The 16384-nt window shown below is 33.7% G+C and overlaps 1 protein-coding gene across 1 annotated transcript in view; it reads right to left on the reverse strand.

Moving 5' to 3' along the window:
• RTTN (rotatin) overlaps positions 1-16384 on the reverse strand; it is a gene marked incomplete at both ends in the record, with an annotated part of 77792 nt that overhangs the window by 48174 nt on the left and 13234 nt on the right. The window contains 11 exons of the mRNA XM_079533350.1: positions 169-257; positions 1107-1206; positions 2403-2574; positions 2816-2955; positions 5827-5943; positions 6251-6376; positions 7598-7724; positions 9216-9328; positions 10476-10688; positions 12030-12200; positions 13779-13894. Of these exons, the coding sequence (XP_079389476.1) occupies positions 169-257; positions 1107-1206; positions 2403-2574; positions 2816-2955; positions 5827-5943; positions 6251-6376; positions 7598-7724; positions 9216-9328; positions 10476-10688; positions 12030-12200; positions 13779-13894 (1484 nt within the window). The remainder of the gene's footprint in view (positions 1-168; positions 258-1106; positions 1207-2402; positions 2575-2815; positions 2956-5826; positions 5944-6250; positions 6377-7597; positions 7725-9215; positions 9329-10475; positions 10689-12029; positions 12201-13778; positions 13895-16384) is intronic.

The following is a 16384-nucleotide window of genomic DNA, read 5'->3' on the forward strand; positions in this document are numbered from 1 at the left end:
CAGAGGATCTTAATATCATCAGAAATGTAACAAATATATTTTAGAATTTAAAATGTTACTAAATATTTTTACTGTATGCAGAATTGATGCACAAAGAAAGTTGTGCAAAGAGAGTTTTAAGTGCAGAAAAAGGCAAATTCTACTATCATCATGCTAAGCTAGTTTTACCTTGCCATTCACATGTACGCATTCACTGAGGTAAGCCAAAACCTTTTCTACCACACCCAACTTTTTCACAACACCATGCATGTTGGTATCTGTAGGAAAAACAAAAGGTGGTTAACAAACGCTGGTTTCATAATCAATTTAATACTGAGCTTTTCTCAATGATCAAAAACTTCCATTAAGAGCAAAACTTGTTCTGTTAATTAACAATTTTAACAGCAAGTAAAGCTCCAGTTCTACTAAGAAAAACCTCCACAGTCTTGTTCATCAGTCTTTAGCTTAGTTATCCTAAAGATAGCATAAATGCTAATTAAATAAAAATGCAAAATAGTAACTAGTCCTTTTAAGAAACTTGAGTTTACCAAATCTGTTCAAGCAGATGACATTTCAATCCATTTTAACTATAGTAATTTAGACCATCTCAAAGTAAGAGAGAAATATTTAAGATATTAGAAGAAACTCTCCACTACATGTAAAACATCTAAAAGTAGCCTATGCAATTTAAGAATTGACTTTCCTAATTAAAATGGAACAACATCAAAAATGCATGTATATTTTACAGTAACTCCCTCAATCAAGATATAGTACTTAAAGTAGTAAAATAAAATATTTGAAACACCATAAGTTGTACCACAAATCAACAGAATGATGAATATTTAAAAAGCAAGGCAGAAAAAAAAAGTTCTTACAGAGCTTACAGAATTTAGCTTCTTCCTCAATTACCAAGGGAAACAGTTTTCAAACCAGGAAGAACACTATTTCTTAGTCTTGACAGTAACAAAAAAAGACACTACTGTCCACACCAGCACTACATTCTCATCCAACAATCTACATAAAACCTACAAAAAGCACCATTTGCAGAAATATACACAAAAAAATAGCAAAACTACAAGTTCACATGACAAACAACATACGAATATAAGTTTTCTCAACAATTTTACCTTGTAAAATGATGGCCAGCTGCTCAGCTGCAGACTTTCGTAAAACTATGTCAACAGCATCAGAAGTCAAGATGTCATAAAGCTTTTCAATTGTTTCTACCTAAAAGTAAAGCTATATTAGATCTACAACGAATGTTACCAATATGAAACTGTGAAATGAGGTAACCTCCCATATTTCTTTATGAAGTGGAAAATTCCAGAATTACAGAATAGCTGAGATTGGAAGGGACTTCAGAAGGTTGAAGCCAGTAGCTTGTGGCCACCTACAGAGTTGCCCAGGTTCACGTTCTGCTTTAGAAGATCTTTAAAGGGACTCCACAACCTCTATAGGCAACCTGTGCCAGTGCTCCATAACCTGCAAAGTCGAGAAGTGCTTCCTTGTGCTTAGATGGAACCTCTTGTGTTTCAGTTTGTGCCCATTGCATCTTGTCCCATCACTGTACATAACTGAAAAGATCCTGACTCTGTCAAAATCCATCAAGGATTCATATTCTTTATTAGAATATATTTGATTCCACGTGTACGTAATAAGAAAGGAATAGACTGTAACCTTTTTATAACAAATCTCTCATTTCTGTAATGTATAAAGAATGGTTTCTAGTAAACAACAGGAGCTGATTTCTAATAATGTTCAGTTTATGGTGGACTACAGAAAGCCCAAAGCTACATAGAAATGTTAGAATTAATAATTCTAAGTCTGTAAAGGGGACTGTTGGCAATAGGGTTAAACGAACTAAAATAATTCTTTACATCTGTACAGATTTCATATTATGGTTTTTGGATTATAAATCAAGTGTGGTCAGAATAATTTTAAAACAGAGAGGAATCACCTTAGCAATTGTTTAACATAACAGTGTTAATCTCTTGAGGGTAAAGAAAGGAAAAGAATGGAAGGGAGGTAGAAATAAATAAATAAGAAAACACAGCTTAACTGACCAAATGCATAGGGAATAATTTTCCCATAGATCACATACTCATGACTATTTCTTCATTCCACAAAAGCAACAATACTCGGAAAACACAGACACACAGTTTCCCAATGTTTTAGAATATTTTTATATCGAAACCTATCTTCAGTAAAAACAGATTTTGTAGAAAAAAGACACTGAGAAAAATCAGACCTGAATTAAATTAAATTGTCATAAGCAGGGCAAGCCTGTTCCCTTTGTACTTCAATCTTTCTGTTAACTGATTCACAGAGGGGGGGAAAAAAAAAAAACAAGGGAACAAACGAGTAACAAATGATTGTTACAATGTATCACTATAACAATGATACAGTATTTGGATAGCGCTTACCTTAAATATGGACTCCATTTTATCGCCCAATTTCAGCTCAATAGCTCCTTCTATAATAAATAAGTTTGATATACTTGTAAACACACTGCCATGCAGACATGGACGTTTCAAGCTTGCTCCTTCTTCATTCAAAATATGAAATAATAAATGTTTAAGCGCCACAGAACGAACCCTAAAGGAGTAAACAATTAAAATAAATATATAAATAGAGCTCATACCATAAAATGTTAGTTATACAGTTAAATATTAATTTATAAAATTAATATAGTATGGGAGAACAAAGGATTTACTTTATACCTTTCAAATCAACCCACTGCATAATATTCAATTGTTTTTTAGGTTGGTTTGTTTTGAAGAAGACATTTTTGTCACAACATTAAAGATATGCTGAAATGTTGCAAGGCAGTACTCACAAGTGCTTTTTTGAGAAGAGAAGACGCAGAGCAGCTCGTAGTCTGGTAGTCGTAGGGAGAATACCATCTCCTTTGTCAGAGGATGTTTCACTCAAAGTGAGGATGCAGTTACCTAGCTCATCCTTTGTGTCAGCGTAACCCTAAAACAAAAACAAATCCCCTGAATTAATGCAAAGAAAAAATTAAAAACTTAGCAAATTCGACAAGTAATTCCCATTCCTTCGCGTACCAATGGAGAGTGAAAGCAGCAGCAACTAAAAACAAACATAACGCAACAAACAAAAAAAATTCCTGTAGATAAAAATTCCTCCGTGAAAGAAATTATGCTGCATAAAGTTTATCTAAAGATTTCACATGGCTCTGTTTCACCTGAAACTTTAACCCTCTTTCTGTTAATGCTTTCTTTGTTTGTTTATATAGTCACTATAAGCCACAGCATAAAGAAAAACTATACTAGAAAAATGAGAGTAGAGAATTCCTTCTCATACATTTAGCCTACAGTTATATTAAAATCACTATCTAATCTTGAATATCAACAGAATGCATACATTTATGTAACAGAGAAGCTGATGTTTCTTCAGAGCTTTTTCCACCAGTAACCTTTCTCCAGTCCCTTTCAGTTTTTCACCACTATGGTAGACATCCAATCTGATCCTTCTATTTCAAGGACCATCTTGTTTAATGATTTTTTTTCCAATTTATAGTAATACTGAGACACAGGCAAAGAAGTAGTTTCTGGCAATGATACTAGTAAGCATAAATAATAACCAGTAATGATATTTCAAAATAAAACTAAGCAAGAGAAAGAAACCTCACAAGACCTCTCCAAATTATGTTTCAAAAGAATCAGGAAAGTTTGCATTCAACAGGACGCTGGCAAACGTCCTAATTTTCAAGGACAAGAAAGACTTCACTGGTAATTACAGACCTGTAAACATCACTTAAGTGCCTGGTGAGTTATTGAAAAACATTTGAAAGACAATGTAGTCACAGGTAACAATCAACACCAGTTAACAAGAGTAAACAAGCTTGATTTCCTTTTGTAACAAGGTAACCCATCTAATTAACCAGTAGAAGCCAGAAGGTGGAATTTTGGGGATTTCAGCAAGGGTTTTGGTGATCTAACAGTATCATTCTGACAAAATGTCCAGCATGCAGTTAGCAAAAAAATAACACAAGGCATGTACAATTGGCAGATGGGTTGAGCACAAAAGGTTATAGTAAACAGGCTTACACTAGGCTGGTAGCCACTCTTTAGTTAGGTTCCCCAGGGCTCCAGCTCACCTAAAGGGAGCCTACAAAGAGGAGGGGAATCAACTCTTTGCAAAGGTTGATAACTGCAGGACAAGGGGAAATGGTTTTAAGTTGAGGGAGGGGAGATTTAGGTTGGATGTCAGGGGAAAGTTCTTAGAGTGGTGAGGTACTGGAACAGGCTGCCCAGAGAGGTTGTGGATGCCCAGTCCCTGGAGGTGTTCAAGGACAGGTTGGATGGGGCCCTGGACAGCCTGGTCTAGTATTAAATGGGGAGGTGGGTGACCCTGCATGTGGCAGGGAGGTTGGAGATTTATGATCCTTGAGGTCCCTTCCAACCCTGTGATTCTGTGATTATGACCAGTTCTTTTCAATATTTTCATGAACAAGTTGGACACAGGACTTGAAGATACACATAAGCAAGTATACAAGTGAAAATAAATACAAGGAGCTGTTGACCTGAGAGTAGAGAGGACTTGCAGAGAAATCTTGATAAACTACAGGGCTGAGAAATCATCCACTACATGGTATTTAACAAAAGCAGGTGCCAGACTTTGCACATGGAATGGAGCAACCCTGGATATCTATATAGGCTGGGGAATGAGGATATAAAACTGGTCCACGGAGAGTATTCAAAGAAGGGCCACAAAGATGGTGGATGGTCTAGAGGGCAAAATGCATGAGATGTAGCTGAGGTCTCTTAGTTTGTTCAGAACAGAGAAGAGGGCATATGCTGCCTCATGGCAGCACATAGGTCCCTCACAGGGGAAGAGGAGGAGCAGGTGCTGATCTCTGCTCTCTGGTGACAGCGACAGGACTTAAGGGAACAACATAGAACTGTGCCAATAGAGTGGCAAGTTGGGCATTCAGAAAAGGTTGAGGGTGGTCAGGCACTGGAACACCCAGGCTACCCAGGGTAGTGGTTATGGCACCAAGCCTACTGGAGTTCAAAAAGAGTTTGGACAGTGCTCTCAGATACAGGGTTTGAATTTTGGGTGGTCCTGTGTGGAGCCAGGAATTGGACTCTGTGATCCTTGTGCCTCTCTTCCAATTCAGGATATTCTATGAAATAAAACAAAAAACACCCGGAAGGACCAAATAGGTGCTTCAAAACTGCGTATTTGGAAACCTATAGATAGATTATAGAAGGAAAGTGTCTAGCAGTGGAGAAAAAAAAACAAGAGAAAAAAAAACAGGAAAAAAAAAAAAATTGAAGGCAGCAAAACTATTAGACTGAGCCAAGAGCAAAGATAGGGAAAATAAATGGGTACATTGTAACGGATATGCAGACTAAAGTCTAAAGATAGTGCTAACCATTGATACTTCTGATAAAAAAAACAAAACAGACAGAAAATATATCTTACATCTCCTGCTGTTTATTGACCACATAACTTGATCAGAGAACTGTACAATCACAGAGGATCTACAAATGTTCAAATTTATCCAACTGTTTCCAATATCTTAACTAACACCAACTAAATGGCAATGTTTCGAAGTGTATTTGGATTTCCACTCATATCCTCAAAAAATTAAGTCTCAGTCAGTAACTGTCAATTTCTACTACAATAACAGGCTAAAATTTGCTGCAAACAGCAAAGAAGTAACTTTGATTGTGATTTCACCATTTGACATGAGTATTTCACTGTTAATCTACTTCCCACCTGCTACTTCAGTGAATATTCCATTTGTGCTTTAAGAGATCCATGCTGCTGTTTACAAGATTTCATACATTAAATACTGATAACAGCACATAGAAGTACCTGTAGAACAGGAATGATGGGATAGAGAGCCTCAAGAAACTTGTTCCAAGTCATTATCGTCATTACTAACTGGCCCTGCAATAGATGCATCAGAATAGCCTTGGCTGAGGAGCTTACCTGCTCAAATAAAAAATAAAAATAAAATAATAAAAAAGAAGAAACTAATGCAACAATTTATATAAGTTTGACAACACTGTAAAAGAAAATACAAATAAAATTCTCAATTATGTCACATTAAATATCAGGCTGTTAAAAAAGACTGAAATACATAACATTTCTCTTTTTGTTGGTCTTTTAATCCTTCACTCTTCCTACACATGTATAGAAAAACCATGTAGTAAAAACTTCAGGTAAGCCTTAGAGCACCATAATAACATCAACTTATAAATACTAAATATCAACTTATAAATACTGAAGATAGTACCTCATTTCTTTCCTCCTGAAGTCCAAATGTAGCAATTTCATATAAAACTTTTGGATGAAGAAGAAAATGTACTCCATGGCAGATTGAAGACACAGATTCAGCAACATTATGAATATCTAAACAGCCCTTCAGTAAAAAATAAAGACAGTTAATTTTAAAATTCAACACAGATTCCAATACTGCCTGGAGTTGTCATGTAGTGAAAGGCATCCACGCAGCTTGGAAGACTTAAAGTTCTGAAAACTAAACATTATGGTTCTGGAAGAAACATCTTTGTAGATCACTGACTAAAAGATGCAGTTGCTATATAGAATAAGAAATACTAACTCAATTGATTTTAATTTTAAATAATGGCTAAATTTTATGTTGTCCAGTATTATTATATTAATATAAGTGAAACCTAACAGACAGGTAAAAATCTCACAACTGTCACTCAGTGGAGGCAAACAGCAAAAGTGTTTTTTGCTTTCACTGATAAAAGTTAATATTTGTGAATACCTAAAATGATCTGATTAATCAGACACTACACTGTTAATTAAGAATACAACCATACACTTTTTTAAGTAGTTGATGCTCTTGACCTATCTTTATTAAAATAAACAAACAAAAACCTCAGGTAGTGGGTTTTTTAAAAAAAAATTGGCACATAAAAGGAATTACATATTCTTAAACACTCTCCAGACATTTACACATATGAAAAATAATTTTCTTCCACATTTTTATACAGTCTGAGCAATTAAACTGAAGTAATATATATATATTCTGAACATGTCAGTACTTCATTATCCTATCATGTCTAAGCAAACATCTTTGCAAAGAGAAGACAACCAGCCAAATCAAAATGACTTTTGCTCAGGAACAAACAAACAAAAAATACTGACTAAATCAAAAAAGCACAACAAAGGAAAGTGAAAAACCTCATGAAGAGAATAGAAGCTGGGCAATCCAATTTCAGCAGACAAGTAAAAGTGAACACTTCAGTTCTTCGTAAAAACTAATTTAAATTGAAATATTTCTGCAGAGCAGCAGCAAAAACCGAAACAAAATCAAACAAAACAACAAATAGTGACCAATATGACTAAGAATCCTTTTGAAAAAAGCAAAGTTGTCAGTCACTGGCTTTCCTCACCCTTTATGAATGTTCTGAATAGAAGTATCTGAAGTTTAATCTAAGTAGTCTTAGATACCAGAATAAAATAGCAAACTGCAAACCCATGCCTGTACAGATATAAGAACATATCATATGGTAAGCAGAATTTGCAGTAACAACGCTTTTCACAAGGAAATCACACATTATACATTATCCAGCACAACAACAAAGAATGGTAAGTAAACAGTAGTTCTAACCTTAACCACTTCCAGACAGCAGCGGTAAGCTTCAGCTTTTATATTCAGCAAAGGATGAGCCAGTAGACGGAGAAGAACATTCTGACTCCCAGCGTGGAGCAATGGGTCAGCCTGGGCAGACCTAGAACTTAAAATGAAAAATAGTTAAATTTACATTATAAATGATAATAAATAGTATAATAAATTATAAAACTATGATTTCATGCATATATCAAGTACATTTATTTTACAGGAACCATAGATGTCCATAAAAATTTTCCTGTAAAGTTTCAAGATAATAACTCAAAAATCTTTCCTGAAAGGATATAGAGCCTCAAAAGAAAAATGACTTGACAGACAAAAGTTCAAGATCATAAAAGATTTAACAAAATCTTTCTATCAATCTCACATTTGTAAAAATGCCTTTTCATACACATAAGGAAACAAAGATCAGTTTTTCCAAAATCCTCTCATCACAATTAGGAAAAACATTAATGTCAATCAGAGCTTCAATAGAATCTTCAGATAATTATAATTATGAAGATTCCAGTGCTTTTCTTCTGTTTTGTTTTTACTGTTAAGAGACCACAGTCCATCTCACTATCACAAGAAGTATGGGCATTAGTACAAATATAATAATCAATTCAAGTGAAATTCCTGTTTTCAGAAAAATTATTATTATAGAGTTAACAATGATTAACTCTAAAAGGACTAGAATACTGAAAAGTTGCTCTGAACATAATGCCTCACACTTATTTCCATGGAAACTGCAACAGACATAAAGAGTGCAATAACACTATTTGATAAAGCAAATTCTCAGCTACAAATCACTATTTTCAACATATTCACCACAATTAGCCACATTTCTGCCAGTGATGAACAAGAGCCTGCAAGCTACACTCAAAAATCTGCAGCAGATGCCATTTTGTCAGACTGCCTCTCTGTTGCCAAATGCTGTACGGCAACAAAATGGAATGGAATACTGATGTGAAGGTTCAGCCTCTACTGCCATACCACCAACATCCATATCTGATGTTCTGGGCCAACATAAAACAGGAGGAATTACTTTTGGAGCAGCCCTAGTATTCTGACATTTCATAATTGCAAGCCATTATTAGATACCACTTATATATAATTTCCTTTGAAATAAATCCCTGAAGTTCTGAAATACTGTGAAACTGAGATTTTTTATTTCTAATTAAGTGTTTGACACACAATTTTTCCAGGCATGACAGAGTAACTTAAATTCTCTAATAGAGGCTAACATGGGAAATCTAAAAAAGAAAATGCAATTAAAGCAGGCGTTTTAATAAATGAGATAGAGTATTGCAAGGCACTGTCTATACAACAAAATAAATTCTCCAAGAGTTTCAAAAGTAAAATATAAGGAAGTTACATAAGCACAATGGAACAAAAAAATTTTTTTAAAAGTCAAAACAGTGGTCAAAGTGGTCAAAAATTCCATTTTTAAGAAATCAATCACTGAATGGTGCAAATTGTTCACAAGAGATATTTCAATAGCCAAAACAAAATTGAGTTCAGATACAGGCACATAAACAAACAGAGATTCCACTTGAGAAAGTTTATCCATTAAAAATATATATATTTTCTCAAATAAATCAAACAGTAATACACTTACATATTAGAACATATGTGAATACTCTCCTGAAGCAAAGTCAAGTGTTGATGGTAGGGCAGGCTATGTAAGGCCTGATCTGCTAATTCTACTAATTCAGTAAGATTCTTCTCCTTCTGAAAAGTAAAATGAAGAAAAAGGAACTATCAGTATTAGTAATATTAAAAATATAACATGCTATTTCCTCACCTTTCAGAATTGATCATTTAGTGTATCTACTACAGAGAGATTAGTTCAGCCTTTCACAGAGAAGTTCATAGTACCTGACTAACAAGCTCACTGGATTTCAAACGAATACATTTTAGTACCTTTTCCTGTGAGATGAAACCTCTTCAAATGCTAAAAAATTTCCATTAAATTCAATGGGGATAAACAATATCTAACATTTTACAACACAAAAACTCCAACAATATTCAAAACGCTTTCTAAGGTGTCCAAGAATAGAGTATAAGAAAATAAAAGTTTTAAGAATTCACTATTACTATTAGGGTAAGTTTTTAAAAATAAGTAAGTCTATCAAATTCAATTTCAATGTCAGTCTTCATACTTTCAGTTAACAAATGCATTAAATGTGAGCACTTAAATTTGAAGATTGCAACTTCGCTGCAAATAATTTTTTACGACTAAACTACTGCTTGTATTAAGTTCAGAACCCTTTTATGTAAAGGATGTATTCACTCAGATTCAAGATAACAGGTCATTCCTATTGTTGTATTTTGTTGATTTATTTTTTAGTGAGAATGGAACAAGTATTTTGCACAAGCAAGAATTACTTGTCCATTTTCTTAATGGAGAAGAATATTTCAGTACCACACTGGAATCTTAACTAATAAAACACAGTATATTTGTTGTCTGCATAACAAAGTGAAACATGCAGACTTTATACAGTACAAAAGTAGCAGTATCTTAGAGCTAGAATCGACAGACAGTTTGGAATTTAACTATTTAAGTATACTGAACTGTATATTGAAATATAGCACTTGCTTTAATTTATTTCTGCATAGAAGATCATATGGCCACTTGCAAGTGTTTATTTCTTTGTTTTTACCTAAAATTTTTCTTTGTTGGCATTGTGTTTGTTTTAACAAACAACAAGAGTAATACTAATGAAAACACAAATTAAATACATCTGAAATACTATGAAATACTCATGAGTTGTCTGTGGCAACACTAAAATACCCTTTTTACAAGAGAAGGAAAACATAGGAAATAAATTTGCTTTATTATTAATAAAAATATGCTTTATATAATAAAATTCTACACCTTCTTATGAACTTCAATCATGAAGGTACAAGTACATTCAATCGAATAAGCAGCTTCTGAAGCTTGTTTATAAATACTGTAGTTCTCAGAACTCATCTGCTCCAAATAGGCTGCAATGGCTTCGTGAATGCTTGGATATTCCAAGGAAAAAGGCACGTCCAGTGACAGAAGGAACAAAGCACTCAGCAAGCTCTTTTGCAAAACTTTGCTTGCCTTCAGAAAAGAAAACAATTTTCAGAATAACACAGTCAAAAAATATAGTAAAATCAACAAAAGCATTTGCAGTCTTTTAGTAAGTACAATCATTACAGGTACTAGGTAAATTTTACAGGAAGAAACAGAAATCAAATGAGTTCTCTATGAAAAGTTTTAAGTTATTTTTAAGTTATTTTAAGTTATTATTACTAAATGTAGGAGTCCAGTAAATGCCAGTCCTAATACCAGACTTGCAAGCAGAAACAAAAGATGGGTCTGATCCAGCCACAGCACCAACTTCATAGATTGGCCCGTTTACTGTTTAACCACTAGATGGCAGAGAATGCACAGATCACAATTATCTGTACGACCCCACATAGCAGTAACACACACTAAGAATAGGAATTTCTATTATTTTGTTGTTTTTATTTTCTTACAGCAAGTGTTCAGTATTCATTCAATTAAAATTTTGACCTCGAGTACAACAGCATTTTTTCAACTCCTATCATACACAGACCTAAAATTTCATTTTTTGTACATTGAAGGGTATAAACAAAAATTATAAAAAGTCACTAGATTAATATGCCTGCACTCACTTGCAGATACAAGAATCTACTTTCACTATTAGTAAAATACTTAATGTTCATGGCAAAAAAAAAAAATGAAAAAACTATCTGATATTCAAGTTAAAGCATGTCTAAGAAAACTACAATGCAATATGATAGATGAAAAACGTAGACAATACAAGTTCTTAAAGAACTTTAAACATCTTCTACCACTTTGCGTCCTACAAAAACGTTCAAATATGGGACCTTCACTGGAAATAAATTCAAAAGAAACAACAGAAGAGCTACAACACTTAACTTTTTAAAAGAGCATTAGAAGCAAATAATAATTTAAAATCAGAATGAAGCATAAAACATAATTGCTCACTACACTCCACAAAATTAAGAATAATTTTCAAGAGTATACAGTACTACACACATCATGCCAACAATAAGCAAGCAGGGGGCAGCATAGTTTTGCAAACCATTTATAATACCAGAAAAAAAAAAATGCTATATACATTTAATATTGTAAACCTCATTAAAAAACTGTATATAACTTCTTTTTTTTTTTTTTTTTTTTTTTTTTTTTTTTTTTTTTTAAAGACTTGCATTCTGCAGCAAGTTCTGTAGAATATACCAATACCTGAAGACAAAATTCCCTTCCTCAACCATATTTCAGCCTCAGTAAATCAGATGTATTTCTGTTTGGTGGCTACTCTTCCCAACATTAATCACTGAGGAACATATCCTTCTATGTTCTCTTAAGGTGCAAAAATCAAATGCAGTCACTTTTAAAATTAGCATGCCCTACCTTTTCCACAGGAAGAAGTGTTTGCAGCAATCTAACTGTGAAAAGTGAAATGCTAACAAATGCCATTCTGTGATGCACCATCATCACCTCAGGCTGCTCTGCACTTATATTGGTTTTGTGATATAGTATAGTTTCTCCAAGCAAGCCCAAGACCAGAAGCAATTTGTCTTTCTGAAAACAAATCAAAGACAAACAATCATTAAAAACAATTGACATATTTTTATTGTATTGTTTATATAGTACCTGCAGAACCTTTAAAATAATTATACGAACTAATTTAAAATTGCAGAAATGGTGCAGCATACACAGCATTTCATTTGTCATCTGAACAGAATTACTTCTACATCTTACTTTACCTGCACTTTTAGCTGTGAATACTTTGTTCAGTAATTATCCATTATTGGTTACTCTCTCCCTATTTTTTTTTTTTTTTTTTTTTTTCCTTCTTTTCTTAATTCCTGCTTGCTTCATCTTAGAATTTCTAGCATTCTAGAACATGCTGATGGGAAGTAGAGAATAATTGTCTCCTTTCGCTTCTACGTGGCCTTTTGTTTTGTTGTTTGTTATTTTGTTGGTGGCGGCGGTTTGGGTTTGTTTTTTTTTTTTCCCTTCTCCTTTAATTAAACCACTCATCTCAACCCATGAGCTTTTTTTCATTGCATTTTCTCCTCTTGCATTTTGGAGGATGGGGAGTGAGAGAAGAGCTTGAGACAAGCAGTTCTTTTAAGGACTCTTCTTCTCATCTAAGCTTGTTAAATTTAATGTTCAGCAAGGAATCCACAGGATTGACTTAATGTTGACCAATTACAATGGACTTTGACAGATCAGCACTCTACTACAAAAAAAAATCTAATTCACTGCTAGTTCCTATAAATACATGATCATTGCACAGTAGTGCCTCCTCTAATGTTTTAATTAACAATTATTTCAGTACTATTGCTTCATATGTAGCGGTATCATCATGAACTCTAACTTAAGTCATATGCATTTGAGACTGCAGTTAACTCAAGCTTTTAGACAAGTTTCAGTCTCTCCATCTCTGGTATTTATGCTATGTGCATAAGCTATGCCAGCTAATGTTTTAGCTTTCCATCAACTTCAAAAGAGCAAGTCATCCATTGTTACTTCACCTGTCATTCACTAATTTGATGTTTCATGTCTATAACAATTCTCAACTGTGTTCAGGATGTATTTCCAGTAATTTAAATTACTAGGCCAACAGCACCACAATGTTTTAAATCTCTCCTGAGGCAGCTTTTTCCTTTCTTTCTCAGCCAAGCAACAGAGAGCAGTCAAAATCTGTGTGAGAATCTATACTTAGGAAATGGACTCAAGGTACTTCAAAATTCCAGTTTGGGATCTGAACAGTTACTCTTAAATAAATAGTTTATAAGGTGTAAACAAAGTTAAAGTTGTCATTTAAGTCAAATTCTTTTCTGCATCTGTAGTCAGCACTTGTGCTTCAGATCCCTTTCTACATGTGTTCCTCAATGGCAACTTAATAGCTTTTCACTACAAGACAAAATTAATGACTTATTTTCCTGAAGTGAAACTTCAGTATCTTCTAGTGAAAGAACTTACATTTCAAATAAAAAAAAACGTGTCAGTGGTAAAGCTAGCAATAAATTATTCAGGAATTTCAAAAGGATAGGTGAGTAGATTAAATATGTATATTAATCACTGTAAACATCAGAGGCTTACCAAAGTGGACTACTAAATATAGCTGACCAAAGCTTAAAGAAATCTTACCAGTTCCAATCCAAAAAGGCTCTCGTCTTCCCAAACGTTATCAGAAATAGCATCGCCAATAAGGTACAGGTCATCAACAAGCAACTCAAGAACTTCCATTGTCATCCTCCTGCTGCCTAATACAAATTAGAGGATAAATTTGAATACAAGTAAAATAATATCATATTCAGACAACACCACATTGAAGTATTCCAAATCTGAATACTGAAAATTTGATTTTCCTGTAGTATCCCTCTATTAAATTAATGCCAACTACCCTCAACCAGCAAAATATCTTCTAGCATAAGTCAATAACTAGGAAAAAAAATCACAATAGAAAACACTAAAATAATTATCTAAATCAAAAAACACCGCATTTGCTTATATTCTAGAGGATAACGTGTTACTATTTCTGTAAATACAACCACTGGACTTCAAAAAAGTTCAGAATAGCTACTTACTTCCACCACCACTCATCAAAAAAGAGCTTGATTACAGATATTCAAAATATATTGCCTATTCTCATTAATATGCATTTTCTGTATAGGAGGAACAGCTCTCCTCCTGGACTGTTCTATGTGAGATCTATTTTTGAAAGCCAAGGAGATGAATATCACTTGTACTTTTGCTTGTACTTTTCCTCCATAACATCTTCTCCCTCACATCAAATATTTATTCTTTTTCATGACACCTTCAGACTCAGTATCTCCTAACATGGGGCTATTTAGTTGTATTTATTAAAGATCTTCTTACTTGGCACAGTTCCAAACTTTGACATAAGAACACAAATAAACCTGGCCAAAGATTAAAACTGCACAGCCTACATTTACTACAAATACAGCTCCTGCCCCATGTCCACAAATAATTAGAGAAACAGTGAAAGACTGTTTCTAAGTCTAGCAGTCTAAGAAAGACTATTAGGTTTCATCAAGGCAGAATTCCTGGAGCTAGACCAAGTACGTTCATCAACAGATAACAGAGGATGCCAAGGATGTCTGGCATCCAAGGGAACCAGAAAGTGACAGTTTGCCCCAGATACTTGACATAGCTCAACTGTTGGCTTAATGACTGTTTCTATTTTAAAACATGGATGAATTCTATATACCACTGAACTTTCTCAATTCACTTTTAAATTATGATGAAGATTAAATATCCTTCGAGATCTGTTTTAAAAATTTTAAAAAGCAAGTTTATGGCTTGCTATAGCACGTATTAGGAGAGAGAACAAAAAATAATGTATCTACTTTTTGTAGATTTTACTCTATGCAGAAGCCTTGTTGGCATACTTCAGGAAAAAAAAAAATTGTGTCATTAACGTAGTGAGAAAGATGAAAGTTCATGCAATTCTATACATTACACCTGCAATAACACTTTGTTGTAGCTGTCATGATCTACAGACAGATCATTTGGCAGTCCTGAAAAGTATTGCAAAAATTACAGAAGCTCTGCAACATGCAAGTATACTAATTGATATAATAAAGGAAAACTACTTTCACCTACATAATTAATTCTGCTTATGTTGCATCTCAAAATTCATTGCTTGATTTCTGTAACTAGACACCAGCAGCTTAGAACAAGCTGTTTTCCCAATCAAGCAGTGACTTTTTCATACCATACAATAAATGAGTGCAGTGACATCAAATAATAAGAAATATACTTTATAAACAGTAATAGAAATATCGTAATTAATTAATTGAAATGCTGATCCCACTGTTCCAACTTTATAGGGCAGTACAAACTCAGGACCATCATAAGAAGCAGTTGATAGATGCAACAGGTAGCCTTTTTCATTATCAAATAGAACAGAGTCAGTACTGTTATTTTTTTTCCAGAATAATTTAGCACAATAAATATTTATTTTTTTAGTTTCTACATTAGACTAATATAAAGAACTCTACCAAGAGAACGATGCTACACAGTTAATTAGCCTACCATGGACTTCCTAATAGGCAGACTGCTGATACAACCTGACTGTACTAGTATAATCTCCTAATTCATATATAAACACACTTATAACTCTGATTTTAAAAGCAAATAATACAATTACTAGCAAATTACATTAAACATAAATTCCATTCACTATGCAATGTTGATATTTCTACCAAAAAACACAGTAAAGGATATAATTAACCCAACAGCAAATTCAAAGTTGAAATAACTATATACAGCTAAACAAACTGACTCACTTAGCAAATTGTTAAAATATTTCACAAATATTAAATGAAATGGAAACTCAAGTGTAATCATCTCTCTCCACAACAATCTGCTTAGAATCTATCACAAATAAAGACATGAATGCATTACATGTAGTCATACCCACAGTAATTGTAGATAGTGACAGCAAAAGTGGCAGATACCATAAGAAGCCATCAATGCCAATAGAGATATATATATAGCTATCACTTCTAGTTGTTTTAAACCATCTAATACAATTCTTCTTATAGATCATCATTAGTGTTGCTGATCATGTTAATCAGAGACAGACAAAGACCAAATACAAACATATGTGGACAGATTAAACTCTTGTGCATTAGGTTAGAATGACATGACTGCTGACATAACCCTGGAAGATCCACAAAACAGGACGTTTTCCCAATCAAGCAGTGAAGAACATAATTCTAAATTGT

This window comes from Tetrao urogallus (genome assembly GCF_951394365.1).
Source record: "Tetrao urogallus genome assembly, chromosome: 3".
Taxonomy (NCBI): Eukaryota; Metazoa; Chordata; class Aves; order Galliformes; family Phasianidae; genus Tetrao; species Tetrao urogallus.